The following is a 12,299-nucleotide window of genomic DNA, read 5'->3' as shown; positions in this document are numbered from 1 at the left end:
CAGAACCAAAACAAAGACATCCTTTCAACCACACACCCTAGATGTTGTAGTGTACTACTCATTTGGGTTAGCACTTCAAAGCCTCATATAGGGGTAGTAAGCCCCATATAAAGGCTGCAATACAACACTAGTTGATAACTGGCATCATCGTCAAGGCAGTGGGGAGCGGGAACAAGAATGTTTCAATGTTCATGTTTACACACTATCTTTTCTAATAAAGGCCACCCAATGCAGTGATACAATCTAATGTTCTAAAGTGTAACACTGCTGCTGTATGTTACAAAAAAAACCTGATGAATCGCTATCATATTTGGCTTGTGTCTGGCTCGGCTTATAGAGCCGATTTACACCCTTGGCTTGGGCCTACTTTAGCTCTTGATTTGCTGGTTTGCCAACCTCTTGGCAAGCAGTGAGTACACCGAAGTGAAGACACGCCACGTGAGATCTCCGACCTTTGACTATTTATTGTATTATCGTGTAGCGCCACACTGTTTTCTGTAAAAGAACAAAATATGCAATGTTAATATCTGCCACGTTGCAGGGAGTAATTAAATACCATCAACAAACCCATGTGTCTTTATTCATGATGTCGAATAAATGTAATCCACACTCAATAACATAACTCCCCCTTCTTGCTACTGAAGCTACGCGCCAACACATACTATTTAGAAAATATACTTAAAAGGCGGAAAAGCTTTATTTTAGCATTCCTCTGCTTCAAAAATGGCCCACTTCAACGCAAATTCATCTGAAAATTAAATTCCGGGCTTTAAATCTCCCGCAGTTGTTGCCAAATGTTTTCTCTTTCTGTTTCGGCACAGCTGTTTTTCGAAACCATGGGTACAGCGCTTCGTTGTTGCTAAGGGTTACACCCCACCATGCCTAAAGCGTTTGCTTGTGTGATCAATGTCAACTCTATCTCTTCCTGGTTCAGATGCTTTCGCGTGACGTATTTTCCTCCGCGGTCATTGACACTGGCGGGCGGCGCGCGCATTCCGTACATCCGGATCTCTGCAACATGGCGGGTGCAGTTGGGAAAGGTGCAGCCGCCGGACTGTCTAAGGCAGAGTACCTGAAGCGGTATCTTGAAGGTGGTGCGGAAGGGGCAGAGGACGGGAAGAAGCGGAAAAAGAAACCAAGACGTGTACCTGGGCTGAGCAAGCCTGGCGGCGGGCGAGGGTGAGTGCCCATGCGCCGAGGTTACTGAGCATGCCCTGAACAGCACCGGGCGATTTGCGCATGCCTCGATGCCATTGCTATGTAATAGTAGTAATCGACTGTTTACCATTACTTCGCTTTGCGAAAAAGCAGCGTCACAAACCTGTACAGTGTGTTCCACGCTTCTCTCCAGAACTCTGACGTTTTCCAGTCCCATAAGTCTGAGAACAATACAGTTCACTTTTTCTCTTTGCGTTTTGTATTCTATTACAGGACCGGAGGCTTCAGATTATGCTTCTCAATCTTTACTGTCAAATTCACAGCAGCCAATGAATATGCATATTTTCATAAATAACAATAAACAAACTACATTTCCCATGATGACATATGCATAGCCACGCCCCCACAGTCCATAAGAACCCTTAGGGTGCCGCCATCTTCCTCTTTTTTTTGCTGCTCACAGCAAGAGATAAGTGCACCTTGTTCCCTCCCTTTGCTGTAGTGCATTGTTTTTTATGATTATAATTTGATATGGACATTACTGAATTTGATATGGATATTTATTGAATTGCCTTTATGGTACCTTCATTGTGAATACACTGTTGAGGGATTTGGTGCATCGGCGGGCGAGCGCAGTGTTACGAAACGCGTCTCCTCGGCCCGCCTTTTATTTCATTCCTCTGTGGCTTATGTGCGAGTTTCGCGCCGCTTGCTGGTGCATTGTCGTTACGGTCGCTGACCGGGGGCAGACCGTCACCATGTACACATTGAGCCTTAGTCCCGGGGTTGAAGGCCTTCCCACAACAGTAGCGCGCTTCTCGCGCATGCGCAAGGGCTCCCCTCATCGCCCTGTGACGCAGTACAGACCGGGTGGCTCTCGGCGGCGACGCGCTCCCCAGCGCTCTGATATTGGGCTCCTTTTGGGCGGCTTTCAGTAGCGTTTGGGCAGCGCGCTAGCGGCGCAAATCCCCTGTCATTTAAACGAGGTTTTTCAACGGTGATCGCTCTGCTTCTCCTCAAAGACTTCAATCAGTTTCTAACGTACATCCACTTCAAGATGGAAGGCATCCATCTTCTAACGGATTTGCTACAGGAAGGGGACTGAATGGTCAGGTTGGACCTCAAAGACGCCTACCTCTCCATTCCAATCTTCCCGCCGCATCGCAGGTACCTCCAGTTCAGGTGGAACGGCCAATGGTACGAATATTTGGCTCTCCCTTTCGGGCTCTCCTCAGCTCCTTGGTGTTTTACCAAGATAATGAAGCCGGTCGTGGCTCATCTACGGGAGAGGGGGATACGTCTCATAATTTACTTGGACGACATCTTGATAATGGCACAGAGTCAGCAAGTGCTTCAGCAGCATCTCGTCCTTACGACAATGCTGCTTCAAAGTTTAGGATTCGTGATCAATCCAAAGAAATCGGCGATAATTCCCACTCAGGTAATAGACTTCCTAGGATTTACAATAGACTCGATATCAGCCCAGTTGTGCCTTCCAAAGGCGAAACTGAAGGATCTCAAGAAGGAGATCCGGACGTTGTTGAGCAGTCAGTCACCCTCAGGGCGATCGCCAGAGTAGTAGGAATATTGGCCTCATCTGTCCAAGCAATATTCCCGGGCCCTCTTCATTATAGGGCCCTGCAGCACCTCAAGATCAGGCATCTCAGAAGGGACTGTCCTACTCGGACGTCATCCCTCTGTCACAGGAGGTACGGACCGAGTTACAATGGTGGCTAGGTCATGTAGACGCCTGGAATGGCAGAGCGATATTCGGCTCCCAACCAGAAGTCATAATCGAGTCCGACGCCAGCCGTTGGGGCTGGGGTGCGCGCTGCGGAGACATCTCCACAGGCGGCAGATGGTCTCCACAGGAACTTTCCTTGCATATAAATTGCTTAGAACTGCTCGCAGGGTCGTTCGCCATTCGGACGTTATCCCTGAGGCAGACCTCTGTTGTATCCTTCTTCGCATGGACAATGTGTCAGCGGTGAGATACATCAACAAGTTGGGCGGCACGAGGTCGTCGCTTCTAGTACAGATAGCCAAGGATTTCTGGCATTACTGCCTGGCGAATCGAATCTCAGTAATAGCGGAGAACCTTCCGGGTCAATCCAATCAGGTGGCGGATTGGAATTTGAGGTACCTCAGGGATTACAGCGACTGGAAGTTGCTTCCCGAGGTCTTTCAGTGGATCCATAAGATTTGGGGTACACTCCAGACGGACCTTTTTGCCTCCAGACTAACGTACCAGATCCCGCAGTTCTTAAGTTGGAGGCCGGATCCGCAGATGAAAGCGACCGATGCCTTTCTACAGGATTGGTCGAAGGCAATCCAGTATGCCTTTCCCCCGTTCATGTTGATCCCCAGAGTAATGTCGCAGGTGATCAGACAACGGGCGGAGATAGTCATGGTGACGCCGTGGTGGACGTCCCAGTCATGGTTTCCGAAGTTGTTACAGTGGAGTTGCGATCTCCCCAGACTCCTACCGGAGTCGGACTTGCTGTTGCAGGGCCCTCATCCAGAACGGCACCCATTGATTTTGGAGGGCAGACTCCAGCTGATGGCATGTAGGCTTTCAGGGAACAGTGGCAACTGCCAGGAGTTTCGAGCAGGACTTCTGAATTTATCAGACAGGCCTGGGCGCCATCCACAAGAAAACGGCATTCTTCGGCGTGGAAGAACTGGGTGGATTGGTGCGTGGAACGACATTTGGATCCCGTGGCGGCCGAATTACCCCACGTGCTGAATTTTTTGTCGGATAAGGCAGCAGACGGATTGGCTTATAGATCGGTGAACAATTTCCGGTCCGCCATTTCTGCGGGGCATGCCCAGATAGATGGGAAACCGGTAGGCATGCACCCGGTGGTGTGTAAATTGCTTAAGGATATTAGGGTTGCTAACCCACCTAAACCCAAATATACAGGTTTGGGGGATGTCTCTTTAGTACTCGCGATGTTTAACAGACGACCTTTCAACGCGCTCTTATCCAGAAAGCAATTATCGGCCAAGTTGGCCATGTTACTTTGCCTTTCAGCGTGCAGACGATCATCAGACGTGCGGGCTCTCGACGTTACAGGTAGAGTATTTACTCCGGAAGGAGTTTCCTTTACCATTACAGGTCGCACCAAAACATTGTCACGTCATATTGATTATAAAGATAGAAAATGAAATGATTATAATGCTTTTCATGATAATGAGAAATTATGTGTGGTACAATGTTTGAAAATGTATGAGGAATGCACAAAGGCCATTAGGCCTCAGGGCTGTTCACAATTACTGATTGCATTGCAAAAACCTTTTAAAACAGTGGCGGCCGCCACCATTGCCAGATGGCTGCGTTATATTATGCATGAGGCTGGCATTGACATCTCCATTTTCGGTGCCCATTCTGTAAGAGGCGCTATGGCGTCAAAATCGTTCATGCTGGGTTCTAGCATCCAGGACATTATGCGTTGCGCAGATTGGTCCTCTGAGTCAACTTTTAAGACCTATTATTATAAGCCGGTGGGGGATATGACCTCTGTTGTCTATAATGAGCGTTAAACTAGCATAATCTGAAGCCTCCGGTCCTGTAATAGAATCACAAATTTGCTAGCATTCGCGCCAAGAATTTTCAATTCTATTAAGGACACGGAGGCGAGGATTATCCCACCCTGCTTGTTTAAGTGTAACAGCTTGCCCACCCTGATGTTTTCGGTGGTTACGGTTTCATTTCCTTTGTTTCAGGATCAGACAAGAAATCTGAATAAACGCAGAAGACTGCCAGGATATTAAACCTAAGGAGCACGTTTCTTTCTTCCATGTTGGAGGAGTTCTGATGTTGTTCAAGTTTCTTTTGGACTTGTTCGCTACAAAGAAAGAGGAAGATGGCGGCACGCTAAGTGTTCTTATGGACTGTGGGGGCGTGCCTATGCATATGTCATCATGGGAAATGTAGTTTGTTTATTGTTATTTATGAAAATATGCATTTTCATTGGCTGCTGTGAATTTGACAGTAAAGATTGAGAAGCATAATCCTCGCCTCCGTGTCCTTAATAGAATTGAAAATTCTTGGCGCGAATGCTAGCACATTTTTGATTCTTAGTGCTGACCCACATAATTCCGCTCCAATCCACGCCACATACATCCACAACACTCCAAACAAAATAACACAGGAGTAACAGACCTTACCATTTACAAAGCCATTGCTAAGGCTTGCTTTTGTTTGTATTCTGGCAGTTGTAGTATTGTTTACATAATGCCAAAATACCAGCATAAGAATACAAAACGCAAAGAGAAAAAGTCTCAGTGCTCTATTGCCTCCCCTGGGTGAACGTGGGATGTGTTCTATTACAAAATGGCTAAGAAGGGCATTGTTGGAGAAGTGATGTTGTTGGAAGTGGCGGCCTATGGGGTACTGTTGGTCTTGATTGGTGATGGTCCGCAGATGTTCCAACACCTGTTTCTTTACTGGATAGACAGTGCTGCCAATGTACCTTAGATTGCAGGGACATACTAAACAATAGATTACAATTCGGGTACACAAGTGAGAAATTGGGAAATAGTTTTCATTGTCCCTCCCCCACCTTGAAATTCTTTCTTCATCAGGCTGTTTTTACAGGCCTTGCAGTGCCTGCAAGGGAAAAACCCTTTGAGACTTTGATTTTGCATGGTGTTATAAATTGTGATATCACTGTGTACCATTCTCTCTCTGAGACTGTAACCTTTTCTATAGGTAATGCAGGGGTTTTCACTTATGATTGGACCTATGTTCGGGTCACTTTTAAGAATATCCTAATTTTTGGTGAGAATATTCCTGATGTCTTTGGCATTCCTGTTGTTTGTGAGTATGATTCTGGTTTCACTTTTCTGACTCAGGGCTGTAGGTTCATTGCCTGGTTTAGTGTGTCAGTTCTCTGTATATTTTCTACTTTGTGAAGGTCTTTGTTGATTACCCAGTTTGGGTATCCCCTGGCTTTAAACCTTTCCATCATGATGGTAGATTGTGTTTTGCAGCTGGTCTCTGTACTGGAATTACGTTTAGCCCTCAACAGTTCCCCAAATGGAATGCTCCATTTCAGGGGATCTGAGTGACTGCTGAGGGTATGTAGTAAGGTGTTCCTTGCAGTTTCTTTGTGAGAGAGTTTGGTCTGTATGGTATCACCGATTACCTCTATTTTGACGTCTAGAAAATCCACCGAAGTTCTGCTCATGGTACTGGTCAGTGTGATGTTGTAGTTATTATTATTGAGTTTATCAATGAATTTTGTGGCCTCCAGTTCGTTGCCCTTCCATACCATGAAAATGTCATCGATGTAGCGGAGACAAAGCTCCACTTTCTCGATTTCAGGAAAGATGGAAGTGTCTGATAAGGTCTCCTCCTCCCATTTGCCCAAGAACAGGTTCTCGAAACTTGGGGCAAAACAAGTGCCCATTGCGGTACCGGTCACCTGTCTGTAAAATGTGTCATTGAACATGAAGATGTTGTTTGTGAGGCAAAAGTCCATCATTTCAAGAACCATGCTTGTGGGGGATTTGAATCTTGTATGTCTGGTGATAATGTTTGCACGCCTCTACACCATGCTCATGTCTGATTATGGTGTAGAGTGAGCTGACATCTAACGTGACTATTAGGAACTCTTCCTCTCAGTGTATACCTTCCACCTTCCCCCAGGAAATCCTTGGTGTTCCTGACATGGGATGGAAGGTTGCTTACATATTCCCTCAGAAAAAAATCAACATATTTAGAAATGTTTTCAGTAACACTTCCTTTGGAAGATACTATGGGCCTCAAGGGGGGTTTAACAGGTCCTTATGTACCTTTGGTAAAAGGTAAAGTAACGGGAGTATGGGATAGTCTCGTTTTAGATAGCAGTATTCCTCCCACTCTAAAATCCCTAGATCTTGCCAGTTTTTTAGTTTTTCCCAAATACTTTCCACACTGTTGGAATATGTCTCCCTGTTTACTTTTATGTAGAATTTGTGATCTGTCAGTTGTCTGTGGGCTTCAGCAATGTATTTCTTTCTATCCAGGATCTACACATTTCCACTCTTATCCGCGGGGCGGGTGACAATGTCTTGATCCTCCGATAGGGAGAGTAACGCTTCCATCGGGGACGGAGTCAGGTTATGTGTTTGTTGTGTCTTAAACATTTTTTATGCCTGAATTTGATCAGGTGTGAATTAACTACATCCTGGAACGTGTCCATGTTGTCGTTCCCTAGCTGTGGATAAAATGTAGATCGTGCTTTGAATTGTCATAGTAGTTTGGTTGTGTGTTATGTCTAGTTCATCCAATACTCTGTCAATTTCACTGTTATTCGCGGTATCAACAGTTACTCTGTTAGACTTCAGTTGATGCAACATGATAAGAGTATCAGCATTACTTATATTCAAGTCCAAAGTGTCCTTAACATTGTCTCCTCCTATACATTCTCAGGATCTACTAGGTTTAAGCAAATGCCATTTCTTTAGATTTAATTTACGGACAAACTTGAATAAGTCAATGCGGGTTTCTACGTAATTAAAGGAACGAGATGGGCAGAATGACATACCCAGGCAGAGTGTTTTTTTTTCTCTGTATCTGTGATGTTTCTCTTGGTTAGGTTTATGATAGTTTTGTTCACAGTATCCATTTCCATTATTCCGCTGATGTGGAGCTTTTTGCCTGCTGTCCCATGTGCCCCCTTCCTCTACCACTTCTTCGTCCACCTCTGTTGGATTCGTTTTCGTCTTTCCCTGTTGCGCCTCTTCCTCGTCCTCTTTGTGCTTTCAGCTTGGTTGTCAGTGGCCCTCTCAGAGTTTTGCTGCCCCTGCGTAGATTCCTGTATTTGTCTAAAAAAGTTGCTGGACGGTTGCCCACTCCTCGTTCTGCCCATACACTGCTTGATGCTACTGAGTTATCCGTCTCGTTGCCACTCAATGATGTTTCTTCCAGTGCGGAACGTTCTGAAATCCTCGAGGTTGGGCTTGTTCCTGGCATTTGGTTTTTGTAGATATGATCGTATTTTCTACTGAACGTTAGTATGCGGCCATGCTCATAGTCCTCGCAATCTCTGTGGAGTTTCCACTGTTTGCACTCTTTTATGTCTGCTGCATGTTTTTTAAATCTGCTTTTAATTTCCCCCATTGCTTTGTTCTATGTAGAAGAGTCCATGAGGTACCTGCCTAAAAGAGTGTACAATTCCGTATAGGTATGGTGCCAATGCCTTTCAAGGACCACCATCACTATCATGGCATAACTTTGACACAATTTTAAGCACATGTCACGTGACCGCCACAACTTGATTTCAATAGCTTATTACAACAGAAACATGCAGACACTGCAATGTCGTAATCTGGCCAGACTTACATGAATGTATTGCATATTGTTAATTTGTATTATGATTATCGTATGATTTGCTCGTATTATGAAGCTCTAATGTGGAGCAGAAGAATTCTATTTTTCTTTCGAACATAGCGTTATTAATTACATTTGATTAGAAACTGATGCGCATACAACATGGCGACGCTATGTAAGGTTTTCCATATGTCTAATACTTGGAATATGTATCGTATTGGGTGATTTCCTTCCCTTTCCAATATGGCGGCTATACAATATGACCCTGTATTCTCCTGCAAGTCCTCTGTCTATTACACTGATGTACGTGGCGATCACTGTGTTTTGTTCTTATGGGTGATTTCAATCACACTTCCATCTTGTGAGCAAGGCGTAACTGCCGAAACGCGTAGCGTGTAAGCATAATAAACTTCCTGATATATTTGTCATTGTTTCCTGAGAGTGCAGATAGGGTTGACAGTGGCAGTGTCGCCCGTTCTGCTTGATGACAACAGCTTGCATCAGCTCAGGTACACAGTAACGAGCTTTTAACTGTCTGAAATCAGGAATACTGAATAATTTTAATAACGTCATTGGTTGATTTTAAAACCACTCGTTTCTGCCTCATACTGTAAAATCTGTTTTGCATGTTAATCAGTGTATTGGGGGTGATTTAGAAACTTACCTGCACTGGGAAGTCGGCGCTCGATGCTGTAGCCTGCCCGCCCTGGTCCGACTCGGCAATTTATTGCCGTTGAGCGGAGGGCGGACAGGTAAGAGCCTGACTAACTACCTCACTTCCGCCAGCCCTTCGGTTAGCGGTCTAGCCTCCCACAAGGAGGGGCTATTTAGCCCCCTCGTCGCCTGAGCGCGCAGCGGTCGCGCGCAGGGGAGCGCCGGAGGACGCGCCGGAGGACGCGCCGGAGACAAGCCAGAGAGAAGCCCGTCTGTGCCCGTCCGGGCCAGGACGGGGCCAGGGGCAGGAGACCATGGCTGTCCCAAATACCATCACGAGAACCCCTGATACTGGCCATCTAACATACTCATCACAGGTACTATGGGATCTACGTCCCAGTATAGGTTCCACATGTGATGTTACTTTTCATTCTAATCTTGAAGGCCCATTTACATGCCCTGATTGTTATACACATTTTGGCCTTGAGGCAATGGATAACACTCCTTTGCGAGTTCCAATCAAAACGCTATGCTCCACACATAATACCGGCCCAGTAAAAACTACCAAGGATCCCACCCCCATAGGAAGCAAACATCTACTATGTAATGTGCGCTCATTACCAAAGCATGCATCACAGGTGTGGGACCTGATATCTACAGAGAAGCCTGATCTCTGCTTTTTAACAGAGACCTGGCTCAAGCCTCATTCAATCTCAGCTATCACTCTGGGCATTCCGATGGGCTATAAGGTCTCTAGACTGGACCGTCAACACAAAATAGGTGGTGGAATAGCCATTGTTTATAGGGAGGAACTAATTGTCACAATATTGGAGGAAATCAGCACCCCTCTGATGGAACTAATGATTTTTAAATTTTGCTCCGCCTCTGGGGAGAATAGAAGGGGTGCGGTTTTATATCGACCCCCAGGTTCAAGCGTGGATTTTTCGATCTCACTTATGGAGGTTCTTGCGCCGTTTATCCTAAATGACCAGAACTTCTTATTAGTGGGAGACTTCAACTTCCACAGTGAATTAGAGACATGCTTGGAGGCCAGAACACTTCTTATGGACATGGAACACATAGGTCTTAAATAGATGAATCAGGGACCCACACATGAGGCAGGTCACACGTTGGATCTGGTGTTCTCCAACTCATCTTTAAATATGTGTACACCCTCCACTCAAGTAGAATGGACAGATCATTTTATTTTAAAATTCTACACTAAGCCTATGGGTAAATCAAATGTAACGACCACCTTAGCGACCAAGAGAAGACCTTGGCACAAACTAACACAGGACACTTTCCGAGAAGCTTATCAAGCCCCTATGATTAATGAGCATGAGGGAATGATGTCAACTGAGCTCAATCGGTTTGTAAATGCTGTCAATGAAGCAATTAATGGCATTATTCCGCTGAAAGTGTATAAACCCCGTCAAGCAGCCAGACAAGAAGTCTGGTACTCTGAAGACCTGAGACATATGAAACAAAAGTCCAGGAAGCTGGAAAAAGTGTGGAGACAATCCCGGAGTCAGGAGGATAAACAATGTTACTTAACATCCCTTAGATCTTATCATAAAGCCATAAGGATGGCCCGGAAAAGTCACATTGCTATGCAACTTGCAGAGGCTGGGAAGGACTCTAAAGTTCTTTTTCAAATCCTGCAAACTTTCACCAAGACTGTAGCATGCAACTGTGGAGGTTGCTTCACAAGAATTATGTGATGGGATCTCACACTTTTTCATGAACAAAATCGATTCAATTTATGCAAAGATACTGGCCGCTAAATCGACTAAAGTAGCCGATCTTAATACCCCCTCTCACAATAGTCCGCAGCGGAACACACAGGCCAATCAACTAAAATACTTTCCCCCTATTTCCTTAGAGGAAGTCATCGCCCTTACAAAAATGATTAAGAGCGGTAGTCCGCAGGACACTGTTCCCGCCCGTATCATGCCCATGTTGGCCGAAACTCTTGGTCCTGGTATCCAGAAACTAATTAATCTATCGTTAAGTACGGGAGAAGTTCCGAGAGATTGGAAACGGGCTCTGGTAAGACCGCTAAGAAAAAATACCACCATTCCTTGGACGGATCTTGCCAACCTACGTCCCATCTCTCTTCTCCCTTTTATGGGCAAGATGATAGAGAAATATGTTAACAGACATCTGTCCAGGTTCGTTGAGGATACACATGGGCTGGACCCCTCCCAATTCGGCTTCAGGCCAAGCCATAGCACCGAGACCACCTTGCTGTCAGTCGCAGACGATCTACATATGTACCAGGATGGGGGCTACTCCGTCATCCTGGTTCTATTGGATCTGTCTGCGGCGTTTGACACCGTGTCACATGACATCATGACTACCAGACTTGTGAACATCGGTCTGGAAGGTGGAGCTCTGGCATGGTTAAGGAGTTTTCTGACTGACCGCACCCAGACAGTCATCCTGGGTCCCCATCGGTCAGAGGAGTTGGAGATCTCAAAGGGGGTGCCACAGGGTTCTTGCTTAAGCCCGACCCTGTTTAATATCTATGTGGCCCCCCTGGCAAACATCATGAGATCTCATGGGTTCATCCCTATGTCATACGCGGATGATACCCAACTCCTCTTTCCGTTCAAACATCTTACAGAGACGGTCAGGAACTCTTTCTCCTCTGGGATGAAGGCAGTGGCCCACTGGATGGCATCTAACTTCTTGCAATGCAACGTTGCAAAAACGAAAGTGATGCTGTTCGGTGAGGTAAAGCTCCTATGGTCCCCAGACTGGTGGCTGCAAGATCTAGGCCCAGTCCCAGAGCCAAAGCAGGTGGTAAAAAATCTCGGCGTGCGCCTGGACCAGGAGCTCTCCCTGAAACAATACAGCAACCAAGTGGTGAGCTCATGCTTCCATGTGATCGCCATGCTGAGGAAAGTTTTCCCTATGCTCCCTGACTCAACTAGGAGAACGTTAGTGCAGGCCCTAATACTGAGTCGTCTGGACTACTGCAACGGGATGCTCCTATCAGCAAACGAGGGAGTTATTGCGAGATTGCAAGTAGTCCAGAACACTGCGGCCCGTCTTGTACTAAATCAGCCCCCCCGCACACCATCGAAGCCTCTTTTGAACACCTTACATTGGCTACCCATTAAACAAAGGGTGAAGTACAAGATTGGATGTACTATACATAAAAGCC

At 45.9% G+C, this 12,299-nt stretch overlaps 1 protein-coding gene across 1 annotated transcript in view; it reads left to right on the top strand.

The window, feature by feature from the left end:
• Window positions 1-979: 979 nt before the first annotated feature.
• The window catches only part of BUD13 (BUD13 spliceosome associated protein), a 203,285-nt gene continuing 191,965 nt past the window's right edge, over window positions 980-12,299 (top strand). Inside the window, exon 1 of the mRNA XM_086956813.1 lies at window positions 980-1,179. Within this exon, the coding sequence (XP_086812939.1) occupies window positions 1,019-1,179 (161 nt within the window). The 5' untranslated portion in view covers window positions 980-1,018. The remainder of the gene's footprint in view (window positions 1,180-12,299) is intronic.

Source organism: Lissotriton vulgaris, chromosome 2_1 (assembly GCF_964263255.1).
Source record: "Lissotriton vulgaris chromosome 2_1, aLisVul1.2, whole genome shotgun sequence".
Taxonomy (NCBI): Eukaryota; Metazoa; Chordata; class Amphibia; order Caudata; family Salamandridae; genus Lissotriton; species Lissotriton vulgaris.
The sequence above is the reverse complement of the archived record's forward strand: the minus strand, read 5'-3'. Positions and strand labels throughout refer to the sequence as shown.